General features: G+C 43.3%; 1 protein-coding gene across 2 annotated transcripts in view; it reads right to left on the minus strand.

Annotated features, from left to right (window-relative positions):
• The window catches only part of FGF14 (fibroblast growth factor 14), a gene marked incomplete at both ends in the record, with an annotated part of 408,826 nt that extends 392,435 nt beyond the window's left edge, over positions 1–16,391 (minus strand). For both annotated transcript variants that reach the window (XM_084306185.1, XM_084306183.1), the window contains one exon: positions 16,184–16,391. In XM_084306185.1, the coding sequence (XP_084162311.1) occupies positions 16,184–16,391 (208 nt within the window). The remainder of the gene's footprint in view (positions 1–16,183) is intronic.
• Between the last annotated feature and the right edge of the window lie 376 nt (positions 16,392–16,767).

A 16,767-nucleotide genomic window follows, 5' to 3' on the forward strand; every position in this document is an offset into this window, starting at 1 on the left:
TGTTACAAAACAGTTTCACCATGCTTAACCTCATCTGGTAGCAGGGCCAAGCGATGCACTCTAAGGATGACAGTAATTGTCACTCTAACATTAAAAGCAGGCTTTGTATATTTCCTTTCATCACTGGAAAGAAGTGAAGGAGAAAGAGCGGAAGATCTGTTATAGAGCACAGCAGAGGTGTCCTAGCTCTCAGGCTTTTTAAAATCCACCAGGATTTTAAGAACATGGAACCATTCAGTGCTCCCAAGGCCCCGCACTGCAGGGAAAGATGTGAACTGACAGGAGCTTTGTATGGTACCCACAGAAGTGGAGAGAGCAGCGAGAAAGCCTTGCTCTAAATCCCATTCCCAGGTGGAAAAATGTACCAGCTGGTTGCTCTAAAGCAGGATTTTCAATCTAACAGATTTGTCTGAAAGGAGGATGTGAAGTGAGAGATGAAGCAGGAAGGAGGGGAATAAGCAGATGGACTGTGGTAGAAACAATGACACTGATAAAAGTAGTTTCCCCATGCTTACATGTATGTCTTTTGTGGGCAAAGAAGGGAAAGTACAGGAACTCTGTAATTGGATAACTTTTATCAAAAATTAAAGTATTACCTAATCTCTGACCAGGTTACTACATATCCAGGGACAGCAACAGTCCATCACTGTGGAATATTATGACAAAAATATTGTCTTTTCACAGGACTATGACAGAAAACATTGGAGCTATGGCTAATTTTTGACATTGAAAATAGTGTGGTAGCAGTTTGCCTAGTTATGAACAAAAGAGAGAGAAAAAAAAAAAAGATGAAACAAAAAATACACTGAAGTAAAAAGAGGTTGTAAAAATATCTGAGTGAGAAAGCTTCAGTGCCGTCCTTTCTGTTTGAAAGCATTGGGGGTGACAAACGACCTGCCTCCTCTTGAAGCACAGGTACAATGTGAGCATGCAAACTACCACACTATGGACACTCCTCCTTGTTAGCACTAAGACAATTGTTAATGTAATACTGCTCACCGTTAATTCAAACAAATCGCATACAACTGGTTCCTATAAACTCGAGAAAATACCATTTCACCACCCTGGCAGCCTGAGTGCCTCAGTGCATCCTCAGTTCAAAAGGTTTAGGCACTGACAGAGGATGCAAAGAATAGCGTGTTCAGTACCACGAACCTTCTGATTCAACTGCTCTCTAAGTCAAACAGCATTGAACTTCAAGCAGGAATTTTTACGTTTTGCTTATGTGATGAACCCTCATTTTATAATTAGTTGAAGAGTCAACTCAGCATCATTACTGGCCCATAATATGTGTCAGTACGTGCCAGGGCAGCCATTCCAGCAGTGCTCTCTCAGAAGTTTATCATAAACTTACCATTAAATATAATCCTAAAAGGACTAGTATTCTTAGTGCTACTCTTTGAAAAGTACTGTTTATAGCAACAGATACCACATGTTTCTGCACTAGCCAGATCTTTCTGTACTGGATTAAATAATTAAATAAATGGTCATACTCTGTTATGTATTTAGGATATTGTTTTGGCACACAGAAAGGACTACCACGTGTAGTCCAGGCTTACTAATTTGCATGCTGCAATGTTTGCAGTTTGAACTTTCATTTTCTGATATTCCTTTTTTTGGAAGGATTTTTCAAAAACATTAGAAGTTTCAGCTAACTTGGGAAAGCCTTTCATTTTATAAGTTTGTTTTGAGGTCCTTCATTGAAAATCACCAGCACAAAAACCCCCAAGGCAATATCTGTTCCTGGTGGCCAGCGAATGCAAGACAAAATAAACATTGAGGCCTTGAAAAGACTTCAAGGTCCTTCTGTCTAGCCAAAGACAGCAAATTTTCTCGCCTTCATCAGGGCTGATGCAATGAGACTTCTGAAATCTGTTTGCATAACCACCAGTCTGTGTTGGTTTCCTCTGTTGTCTGCACATTAAAAGTGAAAAATAAATAAATAGACAAATAAATAAAGTCAAACAAACAAATAAAAACAAACAAGCAAATAACTTTGGGATTCTGAGAGAAAGCTTAGTTCTTTTTAGAGGGAAAACCCAAAAAAAACTGTGTACATGTGAGTGAAGAACTGTTGTTCTGTCTCAGCTGTTCATTTGCTGCATGTTCTGCTGGGTTTCTGTAGATCTAGATTACTTTCATTATGTGTTAATTCTCTTGGATGCAAACTGGAGAAGACATGCTTGTTCTGCAAATTAGCCACAGTAAGTTAAAATAGACATGAAGATGGAGCAGACTGGAAATGATGTTGTAAGAATTCGAATTAGAGTAGATTAGGCACAGATTCACTTAATCTGTACAATTAATAACTTCCATAGGAGAAAAAAAAAAAAAAATAGAAAGAAAAAAAAAAAGGAAAAAAAAAAAAGAAAAAAAAAAGAAGAGTGGTGTACTAGGAAGAAAGGATTTGAGTATTTAAGGTTAACAAGATTTGAAAAATCCAGAACAGTGTGCTAAAGCCAAAGGGGGGGAAAAAAAAAAAAAAAAAAAAAAAAAAACACTTCCTTTCCTTCCTTTGAGCGCAAAGATAACTTCTGTCACCCAGATGGTCTCAGTCTGATCATGGAGAACATGTACCCATTTTTGCCCTGTAAAACCTTCTCTGGACATCTTTGTTGACCTGATATGACACCGGAGCACTACAGCATACAGCAAACAGCAAGGATCTTACAGAATAAGGGTTAAAGGTGGCTCATTCAGCTAGCCTGCCAAAAAGAAAGGCACTGTAAATAAGGAGATACCAGAAAACAACTGCCCAGCCTGGAAGGGGAAATGGCGAAGGAATATTTGGGCTCTTGGAAAGAAGCTCAAAGCATTTAGTTAACCTAATTGCAGTGCTGTGTAAAAGGTCCTAGACTTGTTACATTAGTGTTATGCTAACTCAAGACACAAGCTTTCAAGATACCTAAGAATTTGATAAGTATTTGTACTGAAAGTCTTTTACTCTATTTTTAGCTTTACTACTAAAAAGATTTTGACAGATTAGAAGATTTGACTTGATTTCCAAATTTACAGGGTGGTTTCAGAAATCCCATCTCTATGTAACAAGCCCACATGCTGAACACAGTCCTCCACCATGGTCTGTTTTAAGGCAACAGAAAACTACGTCCCATCATCAAGAGCATTCTACAATCGGTTTTATTGCAGGCAATGCAAACACAATCTCTTTTCATGTTAAATGCAACACATTTCTTTGTCACAGACTAAGTAATGACACTTGGGTTTCTTAAGATACGTAATTTGTGAAGAAAGAGTTACACTAAGAAAAAAACTAAGGTTCTCAGGGAATTCATGAAAGGAGAATCCACTGCTTAAATTCAACCTTTTAGTATTTATCATTTAATGCAAGAATAAACATACCCTTCAGTGCCTCAGAGGAAAGAATTAAGAGATTCCAAGTGCTATACACTGATTTTACTAAAGGTATTTAAATAATAATAATAATAAAACATGGTTTATGATCTCTAATTCTCATTAATGCAGGCAAAATGCACACAATTATACCAGTGCATGCTGACAGACTGTAAGACAAACCCTTTCAACTCACAAACTGGTTTTAGCCTGTTAAAATATATAAAATATCAACAATCAGTAAAAAAAAAATTATTTGCTCACACTTCTCACAACTATATAAGGAAAGGGAAAGACCAGTAGCCATGTAGGAAGAAATATATATCCTTTTATTAAAAGGAAGATTAAGAAGCATGTGCTGCAGTAACTCGGGGTGGTGTCAAAGAACTCAGCAAATTGAAGATAAGAGTGCAATAAAACAGCTTAGTCATTTGACCAATAATGTTGACCAGTTTCGTTGCATATGCACTCACAGATGAAAGGGTAAGGTCAGTGAGGAAGAAAGTGAGTAAAAGTCAGTGAAGTAGATGAGAAAGGTTTCTTGCAGAGACAGAGGAAAACTCTCATTCTTCAGCTCTTCCTTACCCTGGAGCAACATCTTCTGTTCGTCAGGGAAAAGAGAAAGGAGAAATCTGTTGCTTTCTCCAGAAGGACTGAGCCTTCCCTCCTGGCTGGTTCACTCTTCTCGGAAATCCATTATGATTTATTTCTTGTTGACTCGGGTCTCTGCTATTCAGCTGCCAGACTTACTCCAAAGCTGGGTGCTTTGCTCTCTTTTCTTCACCAGCTTTCACAGGGTTAACCAAGAAAACATGGAAAGAACTTTCCTGGATGCTTCTTCTCAGAGCAGAGGTATATCCGTTCCACTTAAGCTCTAATATCCCTTTTGCATGCCTGGGATGGTGACATATGTTGGTATTAGTCCAGGTGTGTTCTCACTCTAAGGCTGGGGGTAAAAGTAAATCACCCTACAGGCACAGCTTGCTCTGACTTTCCTTAGTGGAATCAAAAGGGGTTCTCTAATTCTCTTTGGCTGTGCTTGTACTGTAAATAAAAGTGCTAGACCCCTGGTCACTCATACTTGTTATTTATGTCACAGATGTTTTTGGACCACTTAAGCTAGCTTTCTCCACCCATACCTGCTAGGGAGGGCAGTAACTACTAGTAATGTGTATACAAGCCAGACACTAGACATAGCCATTTGGGCTTGGATCAATCCATCTTACTTTTTAATCAAGCAATATAAACTCAAGCTTAGGCTCCTTGGCAGTTAGGAAGAGCTTAAGGTGGGAGAAGAATAAAAATACCCAACTGAAGGAGTATAGTTCTTACAATACTTACTTGCCACCTGATAATAAGATGAGATTTACTCTCCCCTCAATGTTCCTTTAAGATCTCCAGAATAAACTTCTTTATGCAGATTTATGGTGATCTGGTTTGCCTGGATAGCACCTAAGATTCTTGGCCTACTTGGCTGTGCACTTAACAAGTTATTGGAAGAAAAAGTCAAATTAATATTGAACCTGTACTAATGCCTGCAAGTATGCAAAAATGACTTTGAAACCTCTTGCTAAAGATAAAATATAGTGAAATGCTTCTGGTGTTGGATACCTCTACAGTTTATATTGCCCATTGCATGGTGTCTGATTCACAAAGATTCACAAAGCTGAAGATCCATAGAAGCACACACACCACATTTTAAAAATTGTGCTGTAAATCAGTTTTAGGGTGGAAAAAATAACACATTTCCTCTCACCAGCAGATGCTGAGGCAACTACTCTGATGGTTTAGGGTTAGCTTGATTTACTGTTAGCTTGTTGGTCACCCTCATGACCAGACTCATGTGCCATCTTCGGTGAACCCGCAGGTGTTAGCCTGGGCAGCTGGGGCACACGTAGGATACCACAAGCCCATGCAGGTTCAGAAAAGTAATGGCTGCCAGGCGCGCACATGCAGACGGACAGCAGACTGTCCACATGCCAGCAGGCAGGAGGTACTGGACACTTGGTCTAAGGTCACCCTGGAGGCCACTCCTTCAGAGCTGTGCAACAACAGACGATAGACTCATGCCAGTGTGAGAATGCCTTTGTTTTATGAAAACAAAGTAGCATTTACAAGGGTATCTCACCTTTAGTGAGATAGCTATAAATGGAATACACTGAGAGAAGCCAGACTCTATTAAATATAACTCCTATATGTCCTTGGTAAAGGAATGCTTCTAGAAATAGATGTTTTCCATGAATATGTCCTTAAATTTCAGGTCTATTTGCTCTTCAATTGATAAGTAGCTTAAAGAATTTCTAAATTCTGTTTGCCTGCAGGACTCTGTCACTAACCTCTCTAAATGATTACAGATTCCTTTAATCCCTTTATTATTTACTTTATAATTTCTTTTGTCATTCTGGTTTTTCATCTTCCTCTGAGAATAAGTGGGAGAGAGATCATCCCACACTGTTCAAGTATCATCCACACTTTAAAAAAAATCTAACCTAATGTACTAACATCGCATTCTGACTTACTTTTGTTTGAACTTCATCAAATTCCACCCCCAAATTCTTAACTTATATATATGACTACTCGGTCTTAGTAATTACCTTTTCCCCATCTTCCATCTTAATATTATTTAGCAATATTCTTTTTGGCAGCCAACTTAAGCCATAATGATTCCAGTTAGTCAATGAAAGCCAATAAAATGGGCCTCAGCAAGTATAATGAATTCTCATCTTGCCATTTTTCCCCATATTTTGTTAAAAGGTTTTAACCTAATCTGCACAACTTATAATTTACTTCTGCTCTGGTTATAAGGTCCCAGACTGCTACCTCCTCTTTCATTCTGGAGGCAGCTGGCACAACAGGGATAAAATATTTCTGATCCAGCATTTAAGAGGCCATAAAATTAAGTAGATAAACTACTATTCTATTCGTACATCTTTAGGTTCAATTATTTTTTCTCATTGTGCTTACAGTTTTTGTTTTTGTTTTGTTTTGCTTTTAGGAGCACCATGTCTAATTAGGCATCTTGAGGAACTCTTTGTATTGTATTTTCCTCAGTGGTGTATGGCAATGTTCAAAATTGATGTGCGTGCTTTGACAGTGCTCAGACAGCCAAAGTCTTCAAAGATAATCTTTCTCTGAAAACCTTCAATGAGGAGAGAATATCTTCTGTGGCTCACAAATCTCAGGACTCACCTCCACTTCATGTAAGTAGGACCCCAGATATATCATCTCTTATAAACTGCAAAGACAAACTGAAATTAGGAAAGACAGCAGAACATAAAATCACAGTGACTCCATTCCCAGTTCTTTGGCACACATTCCTCCAACCATGATTAAACTCATTGATTTTACCCAGATAGATATTGTCTAGGAAGCTACAAAAGCTTTTTTTTTTTTTTTTTCTTTTTTCCCTTACACTTCCACAACTCCACAAATATTATCAGGTTTTAAAGTCTAGATCAAAAACAAAATACAGGCTTCTTCAAAAAAAAAAAAAAAAGTCTTCAACACATATACTACATAATGACATATTTGCTGTAGAACAATCCTATATTTTTTTAGGTGCTGTTCCATGGGAAAAAAAAAAAAAAAAAAAAAAAGTTAATGATACAAGTTTCAAAGGTGAGAGAACTCATCTTCAATATGTTTCAAATTTTTTTTGCAAGTAGACAGAGCTTAATACTTCAAGACACGGGGAGAAATAATGCATATAGTCACCTGCTTTGTCACAAATCTCCCTAGTCAGCAGGAACCCTAAAGTATGTTGCACTGAAGTGGAATATTGTAATTTTCTCATACAATAATGTCTCTGAACTGGACCATCAAAAGTGAACTCAATTAAAGGTGAACAAGGTTAATCAAAGGTGAATCAAAGGTAAGCAGGACCCAGACTACAAGTTCATTCTGTCTGTACCCTGCTGAAGATATAGACATACATGGCATGTCTTGCACCCACAAAGGATTTGCAATTCTCTGGGAACTCTTGGGAGCAGCTTTAGTAGGGTACCACAGTCACAATCTTCTAGGAGACACGTGGCACCCATGTGAACAAGCACAGCCAGGCCCCAAAAACTACTCTGTACCAGGTCAAGTAAGAGGAGGTCAGCAATATTATCCAGAAAATATTCCTGGAAACTGAGTTGTCCTGCTTTAACTGCAGAATCACGTATAAAGCATTTTACCCTCAAACAATATGCTCAAACTGTCCCCAAGACAATAGAAAGGGGTAGCATTTGTTCTTGAGTTTTCTGACTCTTCCTGCTGATTTTACTGTCCTTTCCTAATCAATCACAGTTGCTTTGCTGCCTCTACATTTATGTACTTCTGCTACTGTTCTGCTATCATAAATTAGCAGCAATAGGGAAACCAATCATTCATACTGCTCATGTCCAATAAACAAGGATAGTTCATCAGCCTACCCTTCATCCATCATAAATATCTATTACTTCAGTAATAACCTGTAAGATAGCTCTGCTCACTGCCACTAGCTAATTATTCAAAGTGGAAAGAACTTTAAAACATCAGAAAGAATTATAATTAAGGGCTAATTTTCCTCACAGATCCTAACCCAGAGAGCAGGTGGAAGAACTGAGATGCAAGATGCTATTATGGAAGACATGGTGTCTGTGATGGCCCAAGATCAGATTCATGGTTATAAAACAGGTCCCAGTAAAGCCAGGAGATTAGAAAATGTTTTGGGTGCTGGAAGTCTGTATAACCCTGCTTTTTGAGACAGAAAGTCACCTTCACATGGGGACAAAGCATCGGTTCCAGGATGAAATCCCTGGGGGACACAAGACTTTACAGATTTTAATGCAACTGTTAATGCCATTTAAAAACATGGATTTTAGTAAAAGCTTAAAGAGTTCAAGCGACAAAATAACACCTGGGTTTTAGATAGCCTAAAGTTAATTCACATCTGAGATCTTGTGCTGATCTCTTAGTGGGATAATCTGTCTAAATCATGTTTAGGTTGTTTCTTGGAGACTATTAGTAGTGCAGGTATCTACATGAAGTTTCTAGTTGCAAGAATATCTGAACTGTAAAGTGGTTTCTCATATCATTAGCCCTATGATTTAATAAGTACTACCATTAATTTAACTCTTATCAAGATATTCCTGATAGGACAATCTATTTTATTGTTTACTTCTATACTAATGATTTCACTGCTTTTTTTAAGCAGTTACTTACACTATATTTTTTCCATACCTTTTTCTGTGTTTTCCACTATGTTTTGCACTGTTAGATCCTGGTCATGCCATTCAGTGTCTGTAAATTTACCTATCTTAGCAATAAATGATATGTGTAGAAAACTACCAGGCAACTGCAGTGCTCCATAATGCACTTCTCTGACAGGAACCTGTTATCTGGGAGTTTTGTTTAAATATAGCAAGACATGCTTAGAAATGCATTTACTGAAAGAGTAACAAGTCTGGCAAACTTGTTTTCTTTAAATTAACATTTTAAACTCAAAACCTCACTAAAGGACAATTAAATTCTTCTAATTTCCTTTGCTAGCATTGCTGAGAACCATGAGATTTATATGTAAACAGAAGTATCTGATCTTATGTGCAAGCTCTCTCTCCTGCTCAAACCATTTAACAGTGGTATAAATTCTAGTTTTCAGTGACAGTAGAGCTTACTTCTTTAAAAGCTTGTTCAAGGCAGCAATATCCCCCTCCAGAGAAAGGACTTTGTGAAAACATGACCTTTGCAGGAGACACTTCTGAATCCCATAGCCTAGAAAATATATAGGAATGAACTCCTTCTAGCTGGATGAAAGCAGAAGCCACTTGTCAGTGCTGGACTCCATCTTCCTCACTGTGCTGTGGCTCTGTGAGCTTCTGGGCTGTGGTGAAACCATGGGCAATGCTCTGCAGACACCTCCACACACAAGCAAAAGCCTCCACTGGCTTCAGCAGGACCAGAGAGGCAGTTTCCTCATGCAAAGGCATGTGTCAGCTGCTGCTTCATCTTCGTCCTTCAAAGCCAGAGACATCTTATACCCTCAGCAAAGGCAAGTTACACTGCGTGGGAACTGAGATGATAGAAATGCTGAGTATTTTTCTGACCATTCAAGGAAGGAGAAGGAGCCATAAGGGAAATGCTCTTCACCTTACAGATGAGATACCCCTGAAAAATAATTACTGAAAAGTTCAATAATCATGAACATGAAGTGGCAATAGTGTTGTTAGCTTCTGATTTTCAACAGAAGTCAAGCAAAGGAGCACCCACAGAAAGTACAAATCCCTTCACACACCCCTTCCATACATCATTACTTGGAGCTCACTGCCACAAAAGTTTTTGAAGACCAAAGTAGAAATGCTCTTTGACAAGCTCCTTCAGAGGCTAATAAATGCAGACGCCTGAATAAAGAGATCTCTGACAGTCTGGTAATAACTGAAAACTGAGTGGATAGATTAGAAGAAGGATCAAACATAGATTTGCCTTGTTTCTTTTTTTTTTTTAACTCCACCTACTGCCCAGTGCTAGAGACAGGATACGATATGTTCAACAGCTGAGGCACTAGTCACACACTTTCTGCGTCCTCATCCTTTTCTTATCTTTCCAAATTAGAAAGTTGCATGAAAAAAAATGATGACGCGATGAATTTGCAGGGAACAGCAAAGTCTATTCCTGTATGAGACCTTTCTGGAAACTCCTTAAAACAAATCTTTTGTATGGGATTACAGCTTATTTCGGATCATTGTTTGCCAGCAAAAATGAATATAATTTCAGATAAATTAAAATGTTTAACCCTGGTATAATTATACTGCCTTCTGAGACCTGGTTAACTTTAGTGCCACCGAATCAAGCCAAATGATTTCCAAGATACTACCTTCTGTATGCAAACATTAAACTTGTTCAGTGGAAATCCTCATGCTGTTTCCAGCTAAAAGTAAAATAAGCAGGTGTCAGAACGAAAACACAGGATAAGGACATCAAAATTACACCACCGATTTCTGCTATCAGCTGAGTTCCATTTATTGTTATTTACCACACAGAACTATCCAATATTAACTCCCAAACTGTTAATTTTTTTATGCTCTACACAATATGTTACCTAGACTAGTCCATTTACTGCAGGTGTTATTATTCTGACTTGTGCATTGAATTTACTACAGATATTATTATTCTGACTTCTTAGTGCTGTCTCATCAGCAACTATTTACTTCTCTTGCTACTACTTAATGGGAGTGCTTACAACAGAGTATGCTACAGACACACAAAGCCTGCATTACATTTATCCATTAAAAGCCTTTCACTTAATGATTTTGGAGGGTTTGCCATCAAAAAGATCCCTTTCAAAGACAATGGATTCCTTATCTGAACAACAGTTTTGCTGGTTATTTATCTTTGGCACAGAGTATATTCAAAAGGACACATCCCTTAAATATGTTTTGTTCACTGTGAGTTCAGTCCATCATGGTGCCAAACACCATCAATTCCCCTTGCAACTATAATTTTCAGTACTTTTGAGTGGTTCAGAACCTCTCAGAATCCACTTTAAGAAGATGATAAATAATTTTTGAAATATTCAGTCTGAAGATGAATATACTCCTTTGAGCATTTCATCACGTGGCCTCCAAGAAAAAGTATTTTCCTCGCACCCACTTGGTTTGTTCTGACAGTTGAAACATGCTCTGTGCAAGATGCTGGCTCTTTCTCAACTAAACATGGTCCCAGTCCTGCAAAGTTTATTTCCAGGTACACTGTCTGTCTGTTGAATACAGTCTTGCCATGCAGTGGCAAGTAGATCTCAGGTGGTTTAATTGTTCAAGTCTTGTGTTGCACCAAAACAGGTTTGTTTTTTTTGTTTGTTTGTTTATTCTTTCCCCACAACAGAGATTTTCCAAATTTAAAAGCATTTGGTGTTTTGCTAATAAGTAAATTGTTTAGTGAACTACTAATTTGTCTTTAAAAAGCTATCATTCACTGAAACACAGAGAAAAAAAATATATCAGCAGCATGCTTTTGCAATGTTGGTCAGGTCTGTAATTTTTAACAAGCCAGCAAACAAGACATAGGGCAGTAATAGTGTGTTCAAAATCCCAAGGGAGATCTTAAACAGAATTAGATATAGAAATGGACCCAAAACGAACCCAAGACCAGCCCTGGCTGCATGAAACCTGCTCTACTAGGACTCAGCACTCACAATCTCATTTGGCTAATTTCTGTGAATATTCAGCACAGTTTAGGTTGCTCACAACCACTTCATTTGTCCAACCACCTTCTACACTTGCAGCATCTCACTCTACAATTACAGAGAAATTTCAATAGTGACCCCATAAACCACAAAATACCATCCCACGGTTGCTGTAGTGCCCAGCTGCTTCTTTCCTTAATTTTCATCAAGTCCTCTTGAAAAACTGCTTTACAGTTTTTCAAGCAGCTCTCTCCTCTCCAAACTACATTTTTATAGACATTTACAGGACGGAAAATCTTTGCAAAGAAAGGGACAAATTCTGAATGTCTAAATCACTCCTTACCTGAATTTGAAGTCAATGGGGATTTTAGCTCAAAATTAATATACTTAACATAATCTAAGTAGATAAGTAGAATAAACATCACTCTTAAAGGAAAATGGCATACACATAAACATTTAAACCAATTATTTCTGTAAATGTATTTTTCATATTTTCTCCAAGTCTAAATCATCCTTCGTATATTTGAATTCATTTATAAATGGCCTATCATTAGCAGACATTGAACATTGAGGTATAAGCATTTTATCACAGTGGGGAGATTCATGAGCAGGCATAAATTTCACCCCTTAACAAGTAGAACATGCAATCTAATTTGCTCAACAATAATCAAATTTGTATAAATTCACAAAATGTATTCCATAGAGGACAAAACTTCAGTAGGTGAGATACATGTAAATAGGCAATTTTACATCTGAGTGAGAGAAACACACCGTGGCTCTAATAACAGCACAGGAATTACGGTATTTAGGCAGTCAGAGATGCTTTTCAGACCTACTTGAAAGAAACTCCAAGGACCCAATCCCACAGCTCTTACTGGGGTCCTTTGCCTTTCGGTGGGAGGTTTGTTTTCCATGAGTAAGAAACGCAGCGGGTGGCCCCAATTTGTTTCAAATTCAGATAATGACTCACACTATATATTTTATGAGCAGGACCCAAGTTGCTGTTTTAAACAGATTCAGTCTCGCATGACTATGCTCGGAAACTTTTTCAAGATGATAAGTGACCATGAAGGAGCAGCCTGACTGCTTTATGGGGATTATACGGAGATCCCAGTTTAGACACCACTCGCATGTCAGATGTTCTTCTTTTTAAATAGGTTTTGTGCTTGAGATTGATCCAGGATTGATACTAACAGAAACTAAATTCCTCTATCAGCAATATATTTATAGTAATGCCAATTTCCATCTACTCTCCTGTCAACACCCCTGACTAAGTTGGAGAGATGCCTCTCCTTGGAGTTTACAAACGGAGAGGAAATGCGATACATCCTCTGCCTGCTGGGCTGCCACCAGGAGTGAAATGTGATAGCGATGGGGGCATCTCGTACCCCAGCGAAATATCCCATCTCCCATGGGCAACCTAGCAGCTGTCACCTGGTAAAAAATGTTAGTCACTTCATGTATTTGCCTTAAAAAAACACCCAGGAGTACTCACCTTCCCCATATCCTCCCAAGCCCCAAATTCTCCTGAAAACTTAGCCATTCACTAGAACATGCACTATGCAGAGCCACAGGGGCAAGCCACCAGGATGGCATCTCACCGTTACAGGCCCTGTGGTCTCAAGCAATGTTTAACTCTTTCTGAGAAAGTGTTCCTTTAGTCCCACACTTTGTGAAGTCCTGTGTGTGTGTGTGACAAGCCATAGTGGCTGAGTTAGGTGGGAGTAATTACACCTGCAAGTGAGGCCCAGGGAACCTAACACGGAAATATTTTCATGCTGGGCAGGACGCTGAAGCTACACAGGGCTTCATCGCTTTGTGTGTGCATTATTAAACTCCAGGAAGAAAACAAAAAAGTCAATCAGTGCCAGCAAAGCCACACCTACGGTTCCTCAAAGTTTTCCTCCTTATGAAGAAACATAAAGAGGTAAACAACTGTAGTGCTCACAGGCTACTCCTCTTTCCAGGATCTCAGACCTGAAACACTGCATTCAGCCAGATGCATTTCTACGACAGACAAACCAAAGCTTCCTGCCGCAACCCTGCCAGAGCTCTGACACCTCCCGCGGGGCTCCCCATCCCTCCTACCCCTCTCGCCCTGGTTCCGGACCCTGTCCTGTGCCAGGAACCCCCCCCCGGGGACAGCAGGCAAGCCCCGGAGGAGGTCAGCACAGGGGGGAGAGGGCTGAAGCCAGCCACGGGGTGGAAATGCAAAGCAAAGAACATTTGGAAACCCGTTTCTGGAAAGAGACCAGCTGTTGTGAGGGACCCATACAGAAATAAATAAATAAATAAATGCCATCAGGCCGCAAATAACTGAACGAACTGAAATCTCAGCTGCCCAACCTGCCCGCTTTTCCCCTTGGCTGGCTCAGCAGCGGCTGCTCGCCCATGTTGCAGCCTTTTGGAGAGTGAAGAGCCCCACCGATCCTAAAAAGTTTTGCGGGCGAAGGAGCGGGGTGGTGGCAGGAAAGGGAGCCCCCCCGGGGGGCGTCGCGGCCCCGTCTCCCCGCTCTGCTGCGGGCACCGCACGGCAGCTGGAGGTGATTTGCCCCCGGTACCCCAAGACCCCCTTACTCGGCCCGGTTCTTGCGAGCAGTCGCCGTTCAGCGCTGCCCGGAGCCGGGATTTAGGGACCAGGGTGTCTCCTCCTCCGGGGGGAAGATGGGAGAGCGGCTGGACGGAGGGAACCACGACCCCGGCCGGGGGGCCACCAGCCCCGACTCCCCCAGGGCCGCCTCTCGGCTTCAGGTGCAGTTTGCCACCAGCCCACCCTTTTGGGGGCCTGGGGGTGTAGAGGGGGGGTGTGACGCCTCTCCACACCCCCCGGGGCTGCTAACTGAAAGGTCTAGAAACCACCTCCGCTCCCAAAACCCTTCCCAGGAGCATCAGCATCGCCTCTCGCTCAGGGCACGGCGGCGCTGGTGCGGGCCCCCCCGGAGGGCGGCAGCGGGCTCCGTTTCTCCCCCTGAAGCCCCCCCCCCCCATTGCGGTCACGGCCCCTTCAAGCACGGCCGGGGCCGGGCAGGGGCAGGCGCCGTCCCTGAGGGCTGCGAGGCTGCCCCTGCCCCGAGCGGGGTGCAAGGAGCTTTGAGTTGCCCCCGGCCCGGGGGGGGGGCGTCTCGGTGCAGAGGGAAGGGGCGAGGGAAGCCGGGGGCGGCCTGCGGGAGGCTGCGGCCGCTTCCCAGCCCCCAGCGGGGCATTTCGGCTTCTTTGGTATGCTGAGAAGTGGCTGCTCTTTGCTGCAGCGACGGGGAGGGAAGGGGGGAGCCGAGCTGGCAAAGCAGGAGCGGGGAGAACGGGGGGGGCACAAAAAATCCGCCGAGGTGCCCACCGCGACTCCCCGCACCTTTGCGAGCCGGGCAAAGCGGGGTCCGGCCCCCGGCTGGCCGGGGAGCAGAGGGGTGCGGGCTGCCGGGGCTGCTGCTTGGCGGTGTTGGGGTGTCAGAGAGGCGAGGAGAGCCTATGATCTACTACACTGCAGTGCCAGCGTCAGGAGCCTCCTGCTCGGGAGCTGCCACTGCAGGGCAGCCGGCACACACGCACACGCAGAGCATCCCTCCCCACGCAGCCCGGGCTCCGGCAGCTGTCGCCTCCCCCGGCACGAAGTGCTTGCAGACAACCCGCTGGCCGGGGGAGCGAGCAGGGAGGAAGGGGGGGGGGACCGAGGCTTGGGGGGGTTAGGCAAGGAGGGCCGGTATTTCCCCGAAAAGCAGCCCTCCCCTCCCTCCGAGCCGGACGCCCGGAGCCGGAGGGATGCAACAGAGGCAGCCGTGACCCCCCCTCTCCCCTCGGGGCCGGGCGGCCCGGGGCACCCGCATTTACATTTCTTATGTAATGCACCGCAAGTTTCCCTGTCGGAGCCGGGCTGAAGGGAAGCGCATGATGCCGGCAGCGAGGCAGAAATGGAGAAGCACGGCACGGCCCCCGGCGGGTGTGCACGGAGGGGGCATCCCGGAGGAGGCGCAGCCACCCCGGCCGTGCTGCTGCCGTGCTCGGCTGCCGTCTAGGGCACAAAACCCGGGCGAGCGGCCACCCCCGGTCCATGCCCCCCACACACGCCCCCTCCACATCCCTGGCTTGAAGTCCCGGCAGAGGGAGGGGGAGTAATAAGCAGGGGACCCCCCCCCCTTTCGCCATCCGGGGGCGGGGGGTGCCGGGCTCGGCTTGGGCAAAGCCGGACGAGGCGGGTGGGTGTGGAGGGGGCGACTTATGGCGAGCTGAGCACAAAGTGCGGGGCAGGACCGGAGCCCCGCAGCCGCTCGCCCACCGCAGCGGGGCCGGCTCGCACGGGCACGGCGGGGCCGCGCTGCTCGGCCCCGCAGCGGGCGCCCCGCAGGAGCAGTGCCCGGGGGGCTCGCCCCCGGGAGCCGGGAGGGTGGGCGCTACCGGCCGCCCCTCGGAAAGGGCAGTGAGAACAAAGTTTCCTCCTCGGAAATAGCGCACGGCAACTAGGAGATGCGGACCGGGCTATAGGGTCGCCTTGGATTATCTTTTTCCTCCGTGGTGACAGGGGCTGAAGCTAATCCGTGCTGCTCCTTGCTTATTCATACACGTATGCACATGCATGTCCGTGCCGGCCTCGTTACATTTCCCCCTTCTCCCCTCAGCAGGATTGCAGATCTACCTCGGCGAGCAACAGACAGGGTAGCATAAAAGAAAAACAACGCAGTGCAATGGATTGCTTACCAGTTTGGTTCTTGTTTTTCTTAAGACTCTTGCCACAAAGACACTGCAGCATATGCGATCCTTTGCTGAAAATGTTCCAAAGAAACCACATTGATTTGGGCGAAAAGCAATCCAGCAGCTTATACACCCTGAGAAAGAAGAGATCCTTGTGGTTGCATAATAATAAATTGAGACCAGTTCTCCTGAAGAGGGGCACCAGTTTTATCATAGAAAAAATGATTATATTCCGATCTTCTCCCAGTTTTTTTTTTTTTTCCTCACGTGGTATATTTCTTTGAGACTTTTCAATGGATGCTTTTTTCAGCCAGGCTGAATGGTTATTCCCCCTAGATCAACATTGGATTATAACCAAAAGCGTGGAAAGAGAGAGAGGGAGAGGGAAAAATAAATAATAAAAATAAGAAAAATCCCCTTTTTCAGCGCGAAGCCAAACGAAAAGTAAGGTAGCGAAATCCCAGCCGAGGCCAAACCCTCACCGGAGACGCCGGCAAAACGCGGCGGAGAGATCCCCGAGGAGAAAACCATAGCCTGGCACTTGACTGCTAGGAGGATGGGTGGATCCGCAGAACAAAAGCCACGGCAGG

Source organism: Netta rufina, assembly GCF_964035555.1.
Source record: "Netta rufina genome assembly, chromosome: 1".
Lineage (NCBI taxonomy): Eukaryota > Metazoa > Chordata > Aves > Anseriformes > Anatidae > Netta > Netta rufina.